We start from the raw sequence: 21720 nt of genomic DNA on the forward strand, positions 1-21720 counted from the left end.
ATCTATATAGGTTGCAAAGTTCTAGGTCAAATGAACGAATGTCTCATTTGAATCACCAAGAACAGAGTCCCAGCTCCTAAATCAGTTCTAAAATGTGGCCAGTTCACAAACCCAGAATCCCTTGGATGAAGCGAAGGCCTGGTCCTCTTGAGGGTGGAACCTCCCATACTGCAAAAACGTGTGCTGTTCATCTTTTCCATAGAGTTCCCCAAAGGGACGTACGGCATTGTACCAATGTGGCTGCGTACTTGGGAAATAAACATTTTTGCAATGACTGGATCCTTGAATTAGACTTTTTTTTACAATCACTGGATCATTGCTTTCCGGTTTAGGGGAAGACGTGAGGAAGCAGGGTTCACTCTAGATTGGATGCTGTCAGAAGGAGCAATTCTCATATCGAGAATCACAATAAATTTAACTTTTGGGAAGGTAGATTAGAGCAAGAATCTTCTAGTAAAGAAGTAGCAGCCACTCATTTAGCCAAGAGGGGAGCGCTTGGTGAAGGAATCCACGTTACTACCCAGGAAGTTGGGACTGGGCTTCTCTCCGCTCTGGCATTTTTGGGAAGTGTAGTCAAGGAGCTTCCTGCAGTCACAACCCTTTTCCCACAGGGCGAGCCCCTGCACAAACGTTTTCCTTCGGAAGTCTGGGCCGTTTAGCCCAGGCCTCCAGCGCAGTCGCGCGCACTTCCGCTCAGGAAGGCGGGTCTGGTGAATTCTGGGAAATGTAGTCCCGAAGCCCCTGAGCTCGCGGGCGCTTCCGTTCCCGGAGTGTGAGGTCTTTACTGTATTTTCCATGGGGCGGTTTGTCTGTTCAGCGTCTCGCCGGCCCACCCGAGTTTTCTGGATCTATGCTTAAGACCCGCAATGACCCTGCGGTCGATTTAGGGGAAAAGCAGCCCCCGCGGAGGATGCTGGTATCGTAGGCCCAGGTCGGCGGTGCCTCTGCGCGTTTGGGGCGCTTCCAGCGCCCGGGAGTGGAGCAGGCTCGGGTCGTTTTTGTCGCCTGGTTTGAGTTCTCGGGGCTCTCAGCTCCCCAGTCGGCCTCCCTACCCCCTCCATGCCCGCTTCTACCTCCTGGCATTGGGTAGTTAATCTCCCCGTGCCTCCCGTTACTGTTCTTTAAAATGGAGATAATTAGGACCGTCCCAATAGAATTGTTCTGGGAATTGAAAAAGGTGGTAGAAAGAGAAATATTGAAATAGTTCTTGGCCCGTGGTGAGTGGCGATTTCTCCTTGCTGTTAATTTCCAGGGGAGCTGTCGCGTCCCCGGGTTAGGGTTGGAGCTGCGGCGTCGCCGACCTGGCCTCCTCTCGGATCCCCGCGCGACGCGGGTTGACACCAGCCCCCCTTTCTTAGGAAGAGCAGGGTTGCCCCGCCCGCACCGAGGGGAAGGCGGCTTGGACTTTCCTCGAGGACGGCGGCACGATCGCGGCATTTCATTGCGCCCTCCTTCCCCCAGCCCGGCTTCCCAAAAAGCGACTCCTCGGCTACTGACAGCAAAGCTCTGCGTGAGTGGGACTTGGCATTCTCCTTTTCCAATGATGTTCACATAAATTGGAGAAAGTGTGGGATGTGTAATCTGGCCTGGGTAGTGATAATTAATCCTTAACTGCCACCTTTGATGATGAGCAGGGTTTTATACAAATAAATATACATCCTGCCCCATCGTGGCTCCATGAAGAAGCACTGCTTTGTTCCTAGTCCATAAAATGAGAGGAGTCCCAAGGAGCATAAGCCTGCGCCCATAGCCACTCACCTCCTAAGAGGCTGAGCTGGGCTTGGCATCTGGGAAGTTCATGTCGGGAGCTTGAATTCATAATCTCTTGGCTGTATTCTCCTTAAGCCATAGGGACCAGCTGGAATCAGGCCAGGCAGTTAGCACTTGATTGTGAGACACCTTAAAAGCAAGGGTCTGTGAGTTTTTTAAACCATTGTCAACTATTTTGTTTGACTTATTTTAAAAAAGACTTCTTATTCTTGCAGAACCATATCATTACGGAGCATTCAGAAGTTACAGAAATATGAGAGAAGAAGGCATTTTTGAATTACCCGTTCATCCAGGATATAAATATAGCAAGTGGTAAGCATCTAATGCATTTTTGTTTAGTGTTTTGTGTGTGTGTATATTTATATATTATAAACATTTTACAAAATTTTTATCATACCTTTCTTAATGCTTTTCCCCGTATGTGTTTTAACAATGGAAATTTCCAAACACTGCCAAGAAAGATTAAACTAATGAACTTCCATGTAATTTCATAAGTTATTGCTAATGGTCATTATAGTGTTACCTATTAGATGATGCTAGAAAACATCTAGCATACCATTACATGATCCACACTCCTGTTTGTTTTGTTCTGTTTCTCATTTAAAATCCTTATAATATTTTCGCTGGAGGATTCAGGGAAAGGCAATGCAGACTGGCAGTGTAGTCGGTTTCCCCTGTTTCAAAGACCAATTTTATGCATTGCCTTCAGTTGTACATTTGTTTATAAACATTTCACAAATTTTTATCATACTTCTCTTAATGTTCTTTAACAGGAACGATTCCACAGCCTTCGTCCCTTTTGTTCTTGATGCTTTTTAAGAGTAGAGTCAAGTTGTTTAGGAGATACTCCTTCATTTGGGCTTTATTTGCTACAGTCCATGTTTAGGTTTAGATCTTGCATTGCTGGTGGGGATTCCACAGAAGTGGCGAGGTGCCCTTGTCATTACAACACAATAAGAGCCAGAGGATGTTGGCTTGTCCCTGTGTCGGTGAACTCAACTTTGTACACGAAGCTAAGGTGGTGTCTAGCAGATTTGTCCATTGCAAAGTTACTGGGGGTTTTCTGAAATTAATACAGTTTTGGGGGAGATACATTAATTAATGGGTATTCTACTGTAAAGACAAGCTTCCCCTTCTCTCCCACTTACTTATTCATTTGTTCAAATATAAATATCATATCAGTATGGACTCAGAATCCATAAATTGATTTTACTAACTTAAATGAAATGTAGTCTAACAAACATTTATTTTTTCCAACTTGCAGTGTATTTATTATATATATCATAGAATTCACCCATTTCAGGTGTAGCAACCTATGATTTTTAGTAACTTTGCTTAGCGGAGCACATCTTTGTTTTCCCGATTGGATTCCTCACGTCCAGTTGCAGTTAACTAACCCCCTTCTCTCCCCAGATACCTGGGCATCTACTAACACACTTTCTGTCTCCGTACATCTGCTTATTCTGGACACTGCCTGTAAGTGGAATCACCCAGTGTGCAGTCTTTTGTGACCGGCTCCTTTCTCTTTCCATAATGTTTACAAGGTTCATCCATGTTCTACCACGATCGGTGCCTCACTTCTTTTCACTGGGGAGTAATAGTCCGTGGAATAGATGTGCCGCAACTTGTGGATTCACACGCAGGCCGACGTTTCAGTTGTTCGCGGTGTTAGGTTGTTGTGAATAAGGCTGCTCTAAACTCACATGCTAATTCGCGACCGTCCGTGTAGGTGAGCAGCACGCAGGCCACCCTTTCGCGTGTGTGATTTTTTCCTGCCTTTGCAGATGCTGCCGGGCGCAGCTCTGCCTCCCTGGGATCTGTCTCGCTCAGGACTCTGCGCATCGCAAGGAGAAGGAGGGAAAATGGCCAAATCCGAGGTGAGTGGACTTGCCTTTCTCACTTTTAAAATTCCACCTCATGACCACCCCAGCTTGTTACATGTTTTTCTTGGGACAACTCAAGCAGAAGAACGGGTATTTGAGGACATTTTGTGCTCTAGGGTTTTGAGTTTACTTTGCACTTGTTTTTAGTTTTTGTTTCATCTTGTTATTTATCTTATGGAGCAGAAAAATAACTAGAAATGAACAGTTCTCTCACTTTACCGTTTCCCTGCTGACAAAGTAGCTGTTTTCATTTTCTTTTCTTTTTTTAAAGACAATGTTGTTGTTGTTGTTATATATCTTTATTGATTTCAGAGAGAGGAAAGGAGAGGGAGAGAGAGATAGAAATATCAGTGATGAGAGAGTCATCGACTGGCTACCTCCTGGGGGATCGAGCCCGCAACCCGGGCATGTGCCCTGACCGGGAATCGAACCCTGATCACCTGGATCCTAGGTCAACGCTCAACTGCTGAGCCACGCCCAGTCGGGCTACATCTAATTTGAAATTGTCACTTTCTCCCTCTAATGTTATCTAATGTTTATTTTTGAGGGTTATATCACATTCCCCTTGAATTGATATATCTTTTAATTTTTAACTACTTGCCCCAAATTGATATGCCTTTTAATTTTTAACTACTGGCCACTCATAGACATTTAGATGGTTCAGGAATTTTACTGTTGTTTTTTTTTTTAACTTATTTTTATTTTTCAGTTACAGTTGACATTTAATATCCTTTTAGTTTCAGGTGTACAGCATAGTGGTTAGACATGTAACTTAAGAAGTGATCCTCTCATTAACTCTAGTACACACCCGGCACCATACACAGTTATCACAGTGTTATTGACTATGTTCCCTATGCTGCACATTACATCCCTGTGAGGAATTTTATTGTTTTAATCAACACTGCATATTTAGGGTTCTTGGAGGTTACTTATAAGTAGACTCGGTGAGAACACAAAATAAAAATAGGAGGACTGTTGTCACTGCCACACTTATGCTGAGCCTGAGGAGAATCAGTGTGTGGCATTGGAGAAGAAGGGCCGGGAGGTCTACACATGGACTTAAACACCTTGCTGACTGGCTACTTCAAGCCAGAACTCGACCGGCTACTTTTTCGTTGTGACTGATCAGCAGCATGTTTAAAATTATTTAAGTTAATGTAAGTGAAGACATGAGTTATCTCATGCCTGGTCAGCAAGATGTTTAAGTCACTCAGAGTCTGAACCATTTTCTGTCCATTCTCTCTACCTTCTCAGCACTGTCCCGTTTCAGGTGGCCACTGATTATAAGATTGAGGTTACATGTGTTTGGTGTTGTAGGAGGTATTGACCTTCAAGGACGTGGCTGTGGTCTTCACCAAGGAGGAGCTGGGGCTGCTGGACTCTGTCCAGAGGAGGCTGTACCGGGACGTGATGCTGGAGAACTTCCAGAACCTGGTCTCTGTGGGTGAGGACAGGCGCCCTCTGTAACTGAATATCAGCTCCCAGGATTGGCTTGTGTCCTCAGGTGTTCAAGGCTTTGTGAGTCTTAAAATGGTTGCCTGCATTTGTGGACCAGACTTTTGTACCAACACTTTTTAATGCAGTAATATAAGGAGGAAATATCAGTTTGTTAGGAGAACAGAATACTTTGCAGAAAAAACACTGGCCAATTAAGTGAGTGATGTGAGAACCAGTGGGAGGAGCTTTAATGAATTTTAAATTAAATCTTTGACGTCTTACTTGCACCTCACATACGAGACTTGGTGTGTACTAATGGGTTTCATTATGCATAGTGGACAGGAGCCAACTGGACCACTTCTTGGTGTCTGTAGACATGCAAACCAGAGAACATGATATCCAGTGGAAAAGACAAATTGAATTTTCCCGGGATTCATTGAAGGCTGAGGCTCTCTCTTGAATGTGAAATTGTGAAAACACTGAACAAAGCCTTCAGTTCACTTCTCTGCTTTCTCTGTCTTTACAGGAGGAAAGACCCAGAGTGAGGTGGAGACTGTTTCAGAAGCAATACCACATGAAGAGCTTTCCTGCTGGCACATATGGCAACAGATTGCAAGTGACTTAACCAGGCATCAAGACTCCATGATAAAGAGTTCTCAGGTCCACAAACAAGGTGATTCTTCCAGCCAGGTTGGGGCAGTTCTGTGTATAACTCACACAGGCCAGAAACCTTACCAATGTAATGAATGTAAAAAATTTTTCAGCAATGTCTCCAACTTTGATCTTCATCAACAAATACACTCAGCAGAGAAGTCTCATTCATGTGGTGAATGTGGAAAAAGCTTCTGTTACAGCTCAGCACTCCATATTCATCAGAGAGTTCATATGGGAGAGAAACGCTATAAGTGTGATGACTGTGGGAAGGAATTCAGTCAGAGTTCACATCTGCAAACTCATCATAAAGTCCACACTATAGAAAAGCCATTCAAATGTGAGCAGTGTGGGAAAGGCTTCATTCGTAGATCAACACTTACTGTTCATTGTAAATTACACATGGAAGAGAAACCTTATAATTGTGACAGATGTGGAAGGGCCTTCATTCATGCTTCACATCTTCAGGAACATCAGAGAATCCACACTGGGGAGAAACCATTCAAATGTGATATATGTGGTAAGAACTTCCGTCGTAGATCAGCACTTAATAGCCATTGTATGGTCCACACAGGAGAGAAACCGTACAAATGTGAAGACTGTGGGAAGTGTTTCACTTGTAGTTCAAATCTTCATATCCATCAGAGGGTCCACACAAGAGAGAAACCATATAAATGTGAGGAATGTGGTAAGTGCTTCATTCAGCCTTCACAATTTCAGGCCCATCGGAGAATTCACAGTGGGGAGAAACCATATGTATGTAAAGAGTGTGGTAAGGGTTTCATTTATAGTTCAAGTTTTCAAGCCCATCAGGGAGTTCACACAGGAGCAAAACCATACAAATGTGAGGAGTGTGGGAAGAGCTTCAGGATGAAAATCCATTATCAAGTTCATCTGGTGGTCCACACAGGAGAAAGGCCCTATAAATGTGAGATATGTGGAAAGGGCTTCCGTCAAAGTTCATACCTTAAAATCCATCAGAAGGCCCACTGTATAGAGAAACCTTACAAGTGTGAAGAGTGTGGGCAGGGCTTCAATCAGAGTTCACGACTTCAGATTCACCAGCTGATCCATACTGGGGAGAAACCATACAAATGTGAAGAATGTGGGAAAGGATTCAGTCGTAGAGCAGATCTTAAAATTCACTGTAGAACCCACACAGGAGAGAAACCATATAATTGTGAGGAGTGTGGGAAGGTCTTCTGTCAGGCCTCACATCTTCTGGCCCATCAGAAAGTCCATAGTGGAGAAAAGCCATTCAAATGTGATGAGTGTGGGAAGAGCTTTGGTCGGAGTTCCCACCTTCAAGCCCACCAAAAAGTCCACACCAGAGAAAAGCCATACAAATGTGAGAAGTGTGGGAAGGGCTTCAAGTGGAGCTTGAATCTTGACATGCATCAGAGGGTCCACACAGGAGAGAAACCATATAAATGTGGGGAGTGTGGTAAGCACTTCAGTCAGGCCTCGAGTCTTCAACTTCATCAGAGTGTCCACACTGGAGAGAAACCATACAAATGTGATATGTGTGGCAAAGTCTTCAGTCGGTCTTCACAACTTCAGTATCATGGGCGAGTTCACACAGGGGAGAAACCTTACAAGTGTGAGATATGTGGTAAGAGCTTCAGTTGGAGATCAAATCTTGTAAGTCATCACAAAATTCATGCTGGTAATACATTTTACAAAGGTGATGAGAGTGGTAAGAACATCAAAGAATTATGGGAGGAAAGAAGTTCTACAAAATGATGTTTTTAAAAAACTCATGTACAATCTGAATTCTTATCAGGTTTTATAGGGGAGAAAATAGTTGTTTTAGTTTAGTCAGTGTTTAAGGAATAGCTGAACACATCTCAGTTTTCAGCAGTCCATACAGTGGAGAATGCTTGTAATTGATACAGTAAACACTTCATTCAGAACTTTGACAGTTATTAGATATCACTTAGGAGATGGTACTAAGAAAGGAAAAGAGTTCGGTCTGACCTTTAACAAAAGTGCAGTGATTGGTGTACCAGAATTGCTGCCCGCTAGAATGTAAGCTCCATGAGGGCAGGGACTTTGCTGCCACATCTGTACAACCTTAACAATGACTCATTCTTGTAGATGTGTTCAGTACTTGTACGTTAAATAAACCAAAAGGAGAAAATGCACAGTATCTGAAAATATATTCAGAGGAGGAAACCTGCCAAGTAAAATTAATTCAGGGAAATGAATATTTGTTGAAATACAGAAAGCCACTCAGTATTCCAATCCACAATATTATTATGGTACTACCCTATTGCAACTAGCTTCTGTCTTCCTCACAACCTCTGTTCTGAGTTGGGTTCTTATTATTTGGGGCTCTGTCTAGTTTTCCAAGGATTGTGTACAGTATAATTGAATTATATTTTGTGGTTTTTCTGACAGGATAGACTGAAAATGTTTGTTTTCATTTTTACAAGAGGTTAAAAAGCATGTTACACAATTGATTTTTATCAATGTTAAGGCGAGGGTTCACCCTTGACACTGAAAGTGTCACAAGTAGTTAACAATCGGTTTTTTTAACCTGCAATTTATTATTGCTTTCTAATTCTGTGCATTTCCAGCCTGACTTTGAAATGCTTGCCTTCTAATTATTGTAGCATATATTTATCAAAACTTCTCAGGTAGGGGCTATGCCACATTCTTCCACACCCATGATATGAGTACCTAAAAAAAAACAAACTTGTGGGAATTTGATAATTTTATCAAATTTATTATCGAGGCAAGACTGATGTTTATGTGCTCTTTCCTATTAGTAGCAGTAAAGCATGGTTTCAGGAAAGGAGTATATATCAGAATATAGGTTATACATTTCTTTGATCTGGAAATCATAAAATGGAAGTTATGATTATGATATTAAAATACCCAGAAGATGAGCACTACATTGACAATGCCACTGAATTGTTTAAAACGGAAATAAGCATATAGCTGTAGGAGTTTGAATTTTGATACATCCTGATATTAACCTGAAGCCATTAAAATTCTGGCAGATACCTGTAAGGACAGGAGAAATACATGATACGGGCTTTGAGAGATCCTAGGTTGTAGCCTTCATAGAATCATCAAACATTGATCTTTGTGTGTTTGTACGTGTTTTCCCACGTGTGCATATGTGTATGTGAGAGTGTTTCTGAATGAGGCTAGCATTTGAGTCAACTGACTCTACAGTAAAGTAGGTTGACCTCTCCAATATGGGCAGCATCCAATCTGTTGAGGACCTGAGTAGAATAAAAAGAGGAAGGGGAATTTGCCCCTTTTCATTTCCTGCCTCCCTGCTTCAGTGGGGCCATATTTTCTCCAGTCCTGGGACTGGATTTTAAACCATCAGCTCTCCTGGTTCCCAGGCTTTGGGACTTAGTCTAAACAATACCACCAGCTATCCTGGGTCTTCAGTGTGCAGACAGATCATGGAACTTCTCAGCCTTCAGACTTCTGTCAGTCACTTCCTATGACACCGCAAGCATATATATCTGAGATATCTGCTCCCCAGGCTTCCCTTTTGGAACTGGTGCTGGCCACAGATCTTTGAACAACCACATGGGCATCCTCTTGGTTTCTTGGAGCATTTGGTCAACCACACACATCTGAATAGGAGACCTGAGCAGTCAGGGGTTTAGAAATTAGGTTTTTACCCAGGCTGTTCCCCACCCCTTCCACCTCAAGACACACACACACACATACCACCTAGGATGTCATGTGATTTTTTTTTTTTAAGGTTCTATGTTTTTATTGTTTTTGTATAACAAAACCATATTACCGTCAATAGGTATGAAATCCAAAATAACAGAATATTTATATACAGGGTCTGAAATCCCTCTTACCTGTTTTCCTGTCCTGCATATTTCAGGACTATGAAATATGGTATACAGGTCCTTTGCACAAATGTTGGATTTGGGGGGAAGGGCAATCACATCTTCTTTCTCCCCCCAAACTGGTAGTTTCTCCTACTTTGTTTCTGTGAATAGGTTTTCATAGACGAAAAGAAATGCTGTTCTCGTTCACACAGGTTATATGGTTATATTTTCCCAAGTTTCTAGGTGCATAGTGTACAGTTCCATCCATTTCCCATGACATTCCAACCTGACTACTTCTTTGCCATTTGCTCTTGGTGACTCCTTGGGTATTTTATTCTTCTCAGGACCTTGGTTTACTCATCTGGCTACAACGAAGGTGTCAGCAGGGCTGCCTTCCTTCTGGAGAGAAATTCATTTCTTGCTTTTGCCAACTTAAGCTGTCCTCATTCCTTGGCTCATGGCTCTCTTCCAGCAATGGCATTACTCTGACTTCCTCCGTATGGCATCAACTTCTCTCATGTGTGATTTTTAAAAAAATACTAGTTTTTCTTATTTACAAATGGAAATGTTGAGTCCCTGAGCCTTGATCTCTTTTCCTCCCATTCAGGTATCCTAGTTTTGGAGTCTTCTCTCTTTCCCATATAGAATCACTTTTATTGCATTGCCTGATTAGCATTCATTCATTGCATGGTTGGCTTGTTCTGATCCACACATTAAGATAACTTTCATGCTTACAGGTGCATTGTGAGGAATCACTGCACTACAACCTACAGTGCTCACTTTTCTTTTTTTACCTTTTGATCCCCTTCACCCATTGAATCTTTCTCCTTGTGGTTCTGTCAGTTTTCATTTTATAAAACATAACTGAAGTTGTTAGTTTCCGGTAAGTTGAAATTTTTTGTCATTCTTAAGTGCCCCTCCACATGTCAACGAATGTTTTTCTTCTTAAAGTTCACTTGGCCAAATATTATCACAAATTTTATAGTTATAGAAATAATTTTGAGGCCTAGGATTATGGTACCTTTCTCTAGAGAGGATTTTCATTTGCTTCTGCGAGGGCCGGATGATGCTAACAAAATACGTTCACCTTTATACAACGTCAGGGATTGAGGTGACGTTTAGTTTCAGTCCCTGCCAAAGAATGCCCACTTCCCTTTTGCTCTTACGCTGAAGCCCCTTGGGGTTTTTACCAGGAAGCCTCCATGGCAGGCAGTGGATTTAGGTTGCTTAGTCCTTCGAACCCGTCCAAAGTGCTACTCAGCTTCTCAATGAACAGAATCTAAAGCCGACAGGTTAGAATGGCAAGACATTGCCGGAGACCTTCTCAAGGATTCCGGGAAGTCGCTCAGCGCAGTTGGGCACTTCCACAGCGGGAGGCGCGGCGTTGTCCGTTTTCTGCTTGAGAAACGTCATCCACGAGAGCGGTATTGTTGCTGGTTTCCGCTTAGCATTCTGGGACTTGTAGTCCAGAGCTCCGTGGAGTGTTACCTGCTACACCTACAGTAAGGCCCGGCTGTAAACTTTTTTCCCCCGCGGAATTCTGGGGAGTGTAGATCCAAAAGCTCTGTGTAGCCCCAGGCGCTTCCCTTCGGGGAGGGCCGTGCTGCAGGATTCTGGGAAATGTAGTTTAGGGGCTCGGGCTAGTCACAGGCACTTCCGCCCCTGGCCAACGTAGCAGCCATCTTTTCCCAGGTTGTGGTCGGTTATACTCCATCCATTCAAACTTCTCCTATATGCGCCCGGAGCCAGCAGCTGCTGGCCTTGTGTTGGGGAAGAAAGAGGAGGAGCGGCTACCAACGGAGGTCTGAGGCTGAGGTGGCGATTTGCGTTCCCCCGGGCGGAGCTTTGCGTTTGGACCGCCCCGGGGATGGGGCGGGCTCGTCGCGCTTCGCGGGGTTTGAGGGTCTCCCGGGCTCCCTGCACCCCGAACCCGGCTCCCTCACCTACCCCTTCATGCGGTATCCCGTTGAGTGAGTTACTTGACCCCTCTGTGCCTTCGCTTGTTGTTCTGTAAAAGGGAAATAAAAGTAAAACCGTCCTAATAGAATGTTTTGGGGGAAAAACAGGAGAATAGTACAAATAAAAGGTTTAATTAAAACTGCCTGGAACGTGGGTGGTTGTTAACACTACTATAACTCTCCGAAAAGAGTCCGTCTCGCAGTTAGATTCTGTGAGCCCAGGAACCTGAACTGTCCTGGGCTCCTGGCCTCTTTTAGGAGGGGGTTGCCTCTAGCTGGTCCCGGGGCTGCGATTCATGGGGGATGAAACACTGTCCTGGTGTTTCACAGCTTCCTCTCCTCCCCCAGCCCTGCCTTCTCGGAAAGCACCGCACGGAGGAGGCAAGGGAGCCGCACGTGAGTAGCGCTTGGAGAATGAGGGGGCCGTGCACTTGGGCAGATGCGGTGATGATTATAACTAAGCCTTAGTTGCTGAATTCTATCTTAAAGCTTTATACAAAGAAACACAGTTCTGCCCCGTAGTGGCTCTAGGAAGTGCTGCTGCTTTCCCTACGGTGAAGCTGAGACTGAGACGCAGGGGACATGTTGACCCAGGGTCACCCCGCTAGTCGGCGGTGGAGCCAGGGTTGGAACCTAGGCAGCCTGAGTGCAGCACCTGAGTTCATTAATCTCTAGTATATCCTCCTAGAGGGTAGGAAACTGTCTGGATTAGAATTATATTGGGGAAAGTAGGTGGGGACTTGATTGTAGGAACCTTGAGAGCAAGCTTTAGGCTATTCTATAGAAGAGTTTTTAAAATAGTTTTCTCAACTGTTTCACTGTCTTATTTCAAGTAATGTGTTTACAGGGTGAGGCAAAAGTAGGTCTACAGTTGTTACATGGAAAGTAATACAATAATTAATAAATAATAATACAAGAATCAACTCTGTTTTAGGTACTCACAACTGTGCACCTACTTTTGCCCCACCCTATAGAAGTAACATAATGGTCATGGAAAATTCAGAAAATGCAGAAACGTATAAATAAACATTTAAGTTACCCATAACCATAGGATATAAAGATAACTATTGTTCCCCAAGTAAAACAATGGATATGTATATAGAACTCCTAGTTCTTACTTTATTGACTTAATGATATCAAGATACATGAATTTAACTTGCTTTAATATGGCAAACTTTTCATTTTTGTCCATTTTACTATTTATGTTATGTTAAAATAACATCCCTCTCCTGCATATTCTTTTCTTGACTCAAATGACATATATATATCTGGTCAAGATGAGAAAGGGAAACGACTGAGATTAATGTCTTTATTAAAATACCAATAAATGTGTCAAACTGGAAAAAAAAACAAGGATAACCATTTTTAATGTTTTAGTAACTCTAGTTGTTCATTGTGTCTGTTTCCATTTAGTGGAGGCTGTTTTCTTTGGGACTGCTGGTACACTGCAGTGCTTCTCTAATTGTGGTCCACAAACCAGCAGCATTGGCATCACTTGGGTAGAAATGCCTATCCTTGAGCCCCACCTGATACCTTCTGATTTAGAATTTTTGCAGATGGGATCCAGGAATCTGCATTTCAACAAGATCCTAAGGTGATTCCTGTGCATAGGAAAATCTGAAAAATTTAGGACAGGTTCTTGTCTGGAAACTAAGGCCTAAAAAATTGACCCTGCCAGCTGTCACACAAAAAACTGAATAGAATACACCAGAACCCTACTCAGTCCAATGATATTCCCCCCTCCCCCACTAATTATTGTCACCTGTCAGGTCTTCCAAACTGAAAAGGGCAGGGCGGGTATCTGGCATCCATGCCAAGTTCTGTTCATCAAGCTGCATGCAGCTGCTGCCACTCGGGAATGGGCACCGTTGCAAATTTACAATGAGCAGCCGCGTGGGTTAGTGACATACATGACATACCTGACCAGTTTCCATTGACTTTTTTCTTCTTTCCCAGTCTGTCTTCTTAGAACTCTGTGTTTCCCCAGAAAGAAAAGGAAAAAATGAGCGTGTTCAAGGTGAGTCGGGCTTGCCTTTTTGCTTTTAAAAATACCATTTCAGTACCCGGAGACTGGGCACAAGTGTTTCTCTTTCAGGGAATGTCCAGGCATCTGGGGAGCTGTTGAGTGTCTCCGGTGCTCGTTTTGTCCCTTTTAAGTGTAACTGCTTTTGTTTTTACTTTTTGTTTTATTTCATCATTTTTTATTTCACAAATAAGAAACATTAGTAGAAATAAAAAATGGCTTCTACCTTACTACATCCCTGCTTACAAATTAGCTGCTTTTATATTCCTATGATCTCTTCATCATATGTATTTGTACTGTGTATTTTTATTCAGAACAGAAATACAAATTTAAATTGGCTTTTGCTTTTAATACTATATAATATTCTTTTTGAAAAATAAATGTTTTTATGGATTTGAGAGAGAGAGGAAGGGAGAGGAGGAGAGAGAAACATCAATGAGAGAGAAACATTGATCGGCTGCCTCCTGTGTGTCCCCTACTGGGGATTGAGCCTGAAACATGGCATGTGCCTTGACCGAGAATCGAACTGGTGACCGCTTGGTGCATGAGATGATGCTCAATCGATTGAGCCACACTGGCCAGAGCTATAACATTCATTTTTGTTGTATCGTGTTCTCATGAAATTTATGTACCTGTTTTTTTAAAACTATTCTCTCTTCATAATCATTAATTTAGGATTTTTACTGTTTTAGGAATACTACAGTGCAGTTTTCCTGCATTGAACCTTTTTCTCAAAAAAGCAATTCTAAAAAATGCTGCCTTTTTTGTTCTTAACATACTAGGTATTCAGAATAGAAAAAGTATGTTTTATATGTGGTACCTTGGATGTTTTGGGGAGAATATTCAAATATGGCTCAGTGCATCAGGATCACACTGCTGCTTCACACAGCAAAAAAGCTGTTAGAAATTTTCTTACCACAAGAGCTAGATTCTGTTCCCCTGTGCCTGAGTCATACCCTGTGTGTATTATTTTACTTAGTGTTTGTTTTTATTCCTTCACGTATTTTTTTTAAGTCAAAGTAATACATGACCTTAGTTTAAAAAGTGCAGTGGTTCTAGAGGACTTGTCACTGCATTCACACTTCAGAACAATTTTATAATGAGATTTTTGGTTTCATCTTTACTTTTAAGGTAAAGAAAATGTATTATGAAAAATAAGAGACCTTCTCAAGTTCACACAGAAAAGCAAGTCAGAGTATTGTACTCGAGTGAAATACAGAGACAGGAGGAAAGAGAGTTTTTCATTCAGAGACCTGGCAAGCCCTTTTGATTTTTTCCACATATAATGCTCCTCATCTGGTTCCTATCTCAGTGGGAAGGAAGGCGCTATCTAACACTGTTGGGATTAAAACAGTAGACATTTCTGGAGCAATCAGCAATATTAACTAAAACATAGAACCTTTTTGGTCAGGATACAGCAGTTAGAATTCTAGGTAGTTTACTCATAACAGTGCTCAATGTGAGAGCACCAGGTAAACATACAAAGCTTTTTTTTTCATAGCAGCATTTTTGTTGAGGCTGTGGAAAATCAGTGTGTGACATTGGCAAGATAGAAGGAGAAGGGTTGGGAGATTTCCAAATTGTTCAGGGGCCAGAGCAACTTCCCACCTATCCTCCTCACCTTGTTAGTGCTGCTCCTCTTTCAGTGGACATTGGGTGTAAGATTGCGGTGTATGTGTTTGTTGTAGGAGGCAGTGACGTTCAAGGACGTGGCTGTGGCCTTCACGGAGGAGGAGCTGGGGCTGCTGGACTCTGCCCAGAAGAAGCTGTACCAAGATGTGATGGTAGAGAACTTCAGGAACCTGGTTTCAGTGGGTGAGAACAGCCTCCCTCTGGAGTATCTTCGCAACCTTGGGGTTAAGGCTTTGGCTCCTTCATTTTGGGGACTGGACTTTTTCCACTTCCTGTGGGACTCAAGAAGATTTTTCTAATCATTCTAAACAGAATGTTTCAGGCCTTTTTCATTTGTGTTTTGTAAAAGAACTATAAATGGTCAAAATGCTGCTATACCTCTTCTATATTCTTTTTAAAGTTTCATTCTTGTCCCATTAGTGAATTATAAAACCAATTTATTTGGTCCTATCTGCAGTTTTTAATGAAATAAAATGCGGTAGCCCTGGCCAGGTGGCTCAGTTGGTTGGAGTGTCATCCCGGGGACCGTAGGGTCCCAGGTTCAATTCCCTGTCAGGACACATACCTAGGTTGCAGGTTTGATCCCTGGTTAGGAGGCAGCCCATCAATTTTTCTCCCTCACATCAATGTTTCTCTCCCCCCCTCTTCCCCTCTCTCTAAAAAAAAACCAACAACAACAATGAATATGTCTTTGGTTGAGGATTAAAAAAAAAGGGTAGAAGATATCAGAGCTCCTTAAGAAGAATAGAACATTGCAGCTAAAACTAGCCTCTGCATGAGTGGTCAGAGCTATTGGGAGGTGATTTAATGAAAATAGACATTGGTAGAACTGGGGCGTTCAATTCTGTTTTAGTAATACATATCTATGCATGTGTTTGGGTCATGAAGTAAATGTTATTCAGTAGGTCATGGTAAAAAATTTTTTGAAAAACACTGCTTTCAATATCTTGAATATGCAGTTAGAATTCAAATTTTAGCTCCAGTGTATTCAATTGAAACTTGTGACTGCATGTTTTCAGGACATCGACCCTTTAGACAAGATATATCACATATAGAAAGAGAAGAGAGGCTTTGGATGAGGAAGACATCATCCCAGTTGGAGAGAAATTTAGGTAAGAACCAAGCAATTGTGAGTTCTCATAGTTAACTATTTCACTTCTCACCACCCCTGTGCCCTCACTCAGTCGAAATTGTCAAGTCTTTTTCCAGTTTTATTGCAACAGCCTTCTTACTGGTTGCCTGCTCTCAGAAGATAGCTTGTGAATTAGCCTCTCCCTTGAAAGATTTGCCTAGCTGCATTCCATTTGCTTCTTGCAAAGTCTACATCCATAATAAGAAATAGATCTTACATTGTTACCTCTACAAACATTTTATTTATGTGTAGATTTACATGTATGACTTTAGAAGGCATTTTATGTAATGAAACCTTTACTGCTTGTGATGATTCTCTGATAACTTCCAGTCTGTGTCTTCTAAATACTTATCACAAGCTACTGAATTTATTTCACAGCTCATTAATAAAGTGCATCCTCACTTTGGAGATCATTCTTGTTAAAAGCCAGTGTATCTCCATATAAAATTGTCGTGCTATCTTCAAAGAGACAGCATTCTTCCCTAGCCTCTAAATTTTGATTCCTGTGTGGGAAAATTATATGTCAGACAGTGCAGAAATCTCAGAAAAATCCAGATTGTCCAGCTTTTCTTTCATTCCAAGTGATCTGTAGCACCTTTGATTTTATCCTCAGCATTAAATCTCTTAGTGTGTCACTACCTCTACTGCAGCCTTTCAAATTCTCAGCAAACTATACTTTCCGACTCTCTTTCTATTTCAGATATCTTCCTTGTAAAAGCACTTTTGCTTAGTTCAAACTTAAGCTGGGATTTAGTTATAGAGAATCCCAGAAATCTAACTGTGAGTCATCTATGTATGCATTTTTTGAGCACCTACTAACTGCCAGGCACTATTATAACTATGAACACTCCAAAATGCTTTTCCTTATTAATAACTGTGTTATGGTAGGAAAGACATGTAATTTATGAAAAATGATTTAAGTAGTATCAAATGGCAGTCATTTTGTTTTATGTGGGTTTCATTAATGCTAAGTGGTTGGGAGCTTAATAGAACACTCCCTGGTTTCTGTCAGTATATAAACCAGGTAACTTCCTATGTGATAAATATAAGCTGAACTATCCCAGCGTTCATTAAAGTCTTATACTGTGTGTCCTATGTGTGAAATCTTTAATCTTTGAACAAAGCTTTCACTTGTCCATATCTCCGAATTCTTCGTATAGGCGAGAGCAATCAAAGTGAGTTGAGGACTGTTCAGGACAGAGGACCACCACATGAAGAGCTTTCCTGTTGGCAGATCTGGCAACAAATCGTAAATGACTTAACCAGGTGTCAAGACTCCATGATAAATAGTTCTCAGTTCCACAAACAAGGTGATTCCCCCTGTCAGGCTGGGGCAGGACTATCTACTCAAATTTCTGAAGATGAAAACTATGGACTAAGTCATAAAATGGATGATCCCAGTGACACTGGAAATCCAGAGTTTCAAACTTTGAGAGTCCAGGGTTCTTGGAGGAAAACTTCACTGACTGAGTCACAGAATTATCAGAATAGGTATCAACAAATTTCCATGAAAAGTAAATTCTGTTTGTATAAATGGGATGTTGACACCATCAATTGGGTATCACATCGCCTCGATGATTATGGAGTACACAGAAGTGAAAAATCTTATAGTTACAATAATTATGGAAAAGATAGCATGAAAATATCAACATTGGATCAGAATAGTGTGACTCACACAGGGCAAAAACCTTACCAGTGTAATGAGTGTAAAAAAACCTTCAGTAATCTCTCCACTTTTGATCTTCATCAGCAAGTACACTCAAAAGAGAAGTCGCATATATGTAGTGAGTGTGGAAAAGGCTTCTGTTATAGATCAGTTCTTCATATTCATCAGAGAGTTCATATGGGAGAAAAAAGCTGTAAGTGTGATGGTTGTGGTAAGGATTTCAGTCAGAGCTCACATCTGCAAAATCATGAGAAAATCCACATTGTAGAGAAACCATTCAAATGTGAGGAATGTGGGAAAGGCTTCAGTCGTAGATCTGCACTTACTGTTCATTGTAAATTACACACGGGAGAGAAACCATATAATTGTGAGGAGTGTGGGAGGGCCTTCAGTCAGGCCTCTCATCTTCAGGACCATCAGAGAGTCCACACTGGGGAGAAACCATTCAAATGTGATGTGTGTGGTAAGAGCTTCAGTAGGAATTCACATCTTCAGTCACATCAGAGAGTCCACACAGGAGAGAAACCATATAAATGTGAAGAGTGTGGGAAGGGCTTCATTTGCAGCTCAAATCTATACATTCATCAGAGGGTCCACACAGGAGAAAAACCTTACAAATGTGAGGAATGTGGTAAAGGCTTTAGTCGGCCCTCAAGTCTCCAGGCCCATCGGGGAGTCCACACTGGAGAGAAATCATACATATGTAATGTATGTAGTAAAGGCTTTACTCTGAGTTCAAATCTCCAAGCACATCAGAGAGTCCACACTGGAGAGAAACCATACAGATGCAATGAATGTGGGAAGAGCTTCAGGAGGAACTCCCATTATCAAGTTCATCTGGTGGTCCATACAGGAGAGAAACCCTATAAATGTGAGATATGTGGAAAGGGCTTCAGTCAGAGTTCATATCTTCAAATCCATCAGAAGGCTCACAGTGTAGAGAAACCGTACAAGTGTGAAGAGTGTGGGCAGGGCTTCAATCAGAGTTCACGACTTCAGATTCACCAACTGATCCATACTGGGGAGAAACCATACAAATGTGAAGAATGTGGGAAAGGATTCAGTCGTAGAGCAGATCTTAAAATTCACTGTAGAATCCACACAGGAGAGAAACCATATAATTGTGAGGAGTGTGGGAAGGTCTTCAGGCAGGCCTCAAATCTTCTGGCCCATCAGAGAGTCCACAGTGGAGAAAAGCCATTCAAATGTGATGAGTGTGGGAAGAGCTTTGGTCGGAGTTCCCACCTTCAAGCCCACCAAAAAGTCCACACCAGAGAAAAGCCATACAAATGTGAGAAGTGTGGGAAAGGCTTCAAGTGGAGCTTGAATCTTGACATGCATCAGAGGGTCCACACAGGAGAGAAACCATATAAATGTGGGGAGTGTGGTAAGCACTTCAGTCAGGCCTCGAGTCTTCAACTTCATCAGAGTGTCCACACTGGAGAGAAACCATACAAATGTGATATGTGTGGCAAAGTCTTCAGTCGGTCCTCACAGCTACAATCTCATCAGAGAGTTCACACAGGGGAGAAACCTTATAATTGTGAGATATGTGGTAAGAGCTTCAGTTGGCGATCAAATCTTACAATTCATCACAGAATCCATGCTGGTAATAAATCCTCTAAAAGTGATAGGGCTGTTAAGAATATGAGAGAGTTCACACAGGTAAAGTGTTTTATAAAATGATTTTTAAAAAATTTACGTGTCATGTGAATTCTTCCAATCAAGTTCAAAAGAAACTTTTTTTTTTTTTCATTAAAGCAGTGTTTCAGCCATAGCTTAACATCTTGCTGACTGGCTATTTCGAGACGGGACTCAGGCCTGTGTGGCCATCTACTTTGATTGGCAAGATGTTTAAAATTACTTTAATGTAAGTGCAGACACAAGTAGTCAGTCTGAGAGAGTGGCAGGTACAATACCCTGGGAAACTGCTCTGACATCATGTCTTAAGCCAGCTATTATATAGGGTTAGAGGGTAGAAAAAAAATCTAAAAACTGAGTTCCCAGGGTCTCTTTTCTCTAATTGTCCTTGTAAAGGTTAGCCCTGAGACACCATCTCCCTTCAGACAGGTCCTATCCTTTACCTGCTCTTAAAATGTATCTTCTTTTGAGTGATGGGCTCATCTGGTGTTCAAGGCCACTTTATCTTTTCTGAGTAATGGACCCATCTGGGCTTTGAGGCCACTTTTATCTTTACAGTTTTTTTCTTCTTACGACACACCCTCCAGTTTCCCAGGGTCTGTAAGAAAAAAAAATCTATAATATAGTGAATAACTATTAATCAACTGTGATTCTGTTCTTACAGCATGCCCTATTACCTGTAGTACATGAGTCTTCAATCCCTGGGGCCCCTCCAAGCCTGGGACTGCCCAAGCTTAAGCTGGGAGCCAGCAGGACCATGGCCCTCATCCTAAGGGAAATAAGAGAAACCCTTCAGTGTACAGGCCAACGCTCTAACTACTGAGCCACACCGCCTGGGCAGGCTGGCCATTCTTTACATTGTGCTTAGCACCCAGCAGGCTGGCCATTCTTTACATTGTGCTTAGCACTCAGTGTTTGAGTCTAGTGTAGCTACCTAAAACCCTGAAATGGCCTGCAGCTCAGGTTGTATTCAGAATTCCTAAAATGGATTTAGGAAACAAAAGGAAATAATACAGAGTTTAGTGATCCTTTATCTCACTTTTAGTGGGATGCCGGATCTACCAGTTTTTCCACAGCATTCAAATTTGAATAATTAACAATTATTGCTAATGTTTTAGTAACCTAAAGCAAGCAGTTTCCAGTGCTTTTAAGTGTGTGTATTCATTTCTCATATCAACTCTCATCTTCATTTCACAAATGAAAAGTGGGACAGAGTTCAGAGAATAACTGGCAGAAAAAGGACTTTAATTTCAGCAGGCTGACTCCAAGTATGTAATCTTTGTTATTGCACCTTGCTTTTATTAGTCTGCAATTTGAAAGCCCACAACAAGTGTTCCTAGAGCAGGTAATATTTAGGCTATGGATGAAGACTCTGACTTAGAAGTGAACAGAGCAGCAGGATGTAGCAGAACAGATGCAAGGAGGCTTTTTGTAGAAGTTCAAGTGATTCACTATGGCTGGACATAGAGTGGAAATTGATTTGAAGAGAGAACCAGCATATGGAAGATTCCTATTTGTGTGACTTACTAAAGCATTTGTATCTTCTCTTAAGGACTGGGAAAACAAGTAGGTGAAAAAAATTGAGTTTCCATGTTAGGATATATCTCTCTGGCATCAGGAAGGAAAAATGACTGAAATTAAACATGCTGTTTATGTTGATTGAATGAGATGTAGTGATTAGCAGTCAAGCTCTGGTCACCAAATGCCAGATTTTGAAACCTGCCTTTAGCACTTACTAACTTTGTAACACAGGCAAATTATTTTACCTCTGTCTGTGGCTCCTAAACTAAAACAGAGGAAACAACAGTATTTACCTAAAAACGTTTTGAAGAAGTGTCTAAAGAGCTTGGAATAGTTCCTGGCACACACTACATGCTCCATAGGCGATAGTTGTTTATAACAATAAGGACTATATGTTCAGTAAATGAAAAATGCAAATATATATTGTGATGGGTATAATAATATTCTATACAGTGACCTTGCTTATCTAATTAGCAATAACGTGTTCATCTTTCAAGTCCCTAAATTTCCTGAGGAATGATTTCAATGGCCCTATTGCTTCTGATAGGGAAAAGGTACCCATTAAGAATAGAATCACAGTTGGTTAATAGATATTCA

The 21720-nt window shown here is 41.8% G+C and overlaps 2 protein-coding genes across 6 annotated transcripts; both read left to right on the forward strand.

The window, feature by feature from the left end:
* The first annotated feature begins 786 nt into the window (after positions 1-786).
* Positions 787-9084, forward strand: LOC107542238 (uncharacterized). The gene is made up of 5 exons (XM_087826756.1): positions 787-1510; positions 1986-2082; positions 3555-3647; positions 4971-5097; positions 5617-9084. Exons 3-5 carry the CDS (start codon positions 3555-3557, stop codon positions 7482-7484), a joined length of 2088 nt encoding a protein of 695 aa, XP_087682882.1. The 5' UTR covers positions 787-1510; positions 1986-2082; the 3' UTR covers positions 7485-9084.
* A 2145-nt stretch (positions 9085-11229) lies between these two features.
* Positions 11230-19744, forward strand: LOC107542237 (uncharacterized). 5 transcript variants are annotated; one of them, XM_087826749.1, is made up of 6 exons: positions 11230-11365; positions 11857-11904; positions 13465-13525; positions 15220-15346; positions 16183-16275; positions 17456-19744. In XM_087826749.1, exons 3-6 carry the CDS (start codon positions 13511-13513, stop codon positions 19645-19647), a joined length of 2427 nt encoding a protein of 808 aa, XP_087682875.1. In that variant the 5' UTR covers positions 11230-11365; positions 11857-11904; positions 13465-13510; the 3' UTR covers positions 19648-19744. The 5 variants fall into 5 exon arrangements, with proteins under 5 accessions (XP_087682875.1, XP_087682874.1, XP_087682878.1 ...); XM_087826748.1 differs by having other exon boundaries at positions 11230-11352; XM_087826752.1 differs by lacking the exon at positions 11857-11904.
* The last annotated feature ends 1976 nt before the right edge of the window (positions 19745-21720 follow it).

The sequence above is a fragment of the Miniopterus natalensis genome, chromosome 18 (assembly GCF_054644295.1).
Source record: "Miniopterus natalensis isolate mMinNat1 chromosome 18, mMinNat1.hap1, whole genome shotgun sequence".
NCBI lineage: Eukaryota > Metazoa > Chordata > Mammalia > Chiroptera > Miniopteridae > Miniopterus > Miniopterus natalensis.

Bases quoted from the DNA above. Each gene is read 5' to 3' on its own strand.
- LOC107542238 (XM_087826756.1), top strand. From the start codon at position 3,555: ATGCTGCCGGGCGCAGCTCTGCCTCCCTGGGATCTGTCTCGCTCAGGA. The intron at 3,648-4,970 runs GTGAGTGGACTT...TTGGTGTTGTAG, and splicing joins GGAAAATGGCCAAATCCGAG to GAGGTATTGACCTTCAAGGA. The intron at 5,098-5,616 runs GTGAGGACAGGC...CTGTCTTTACAG, and splicing joins CCAGAACCTGGTCTCTGTGG to GAGGAAAGACCCAGAGTGAG.
- LOC107542237 (XM_087826749.1), top strand. The intron at 15,347-16,182 runs GTGAGAACAGCC...GCATGTTTTCAG, and splicing joins CAGGAACCTGGTTTCAGTGG to GACATCGACCCTTTAGACAA. The intron at 16,276-17,455 runs GTAAGAACCAAG...TTCTTCGTATAG, and splicing joins CCAGTTGGAGAGAAATTTAG to GCGAGAGCAATCAAAGTGAG.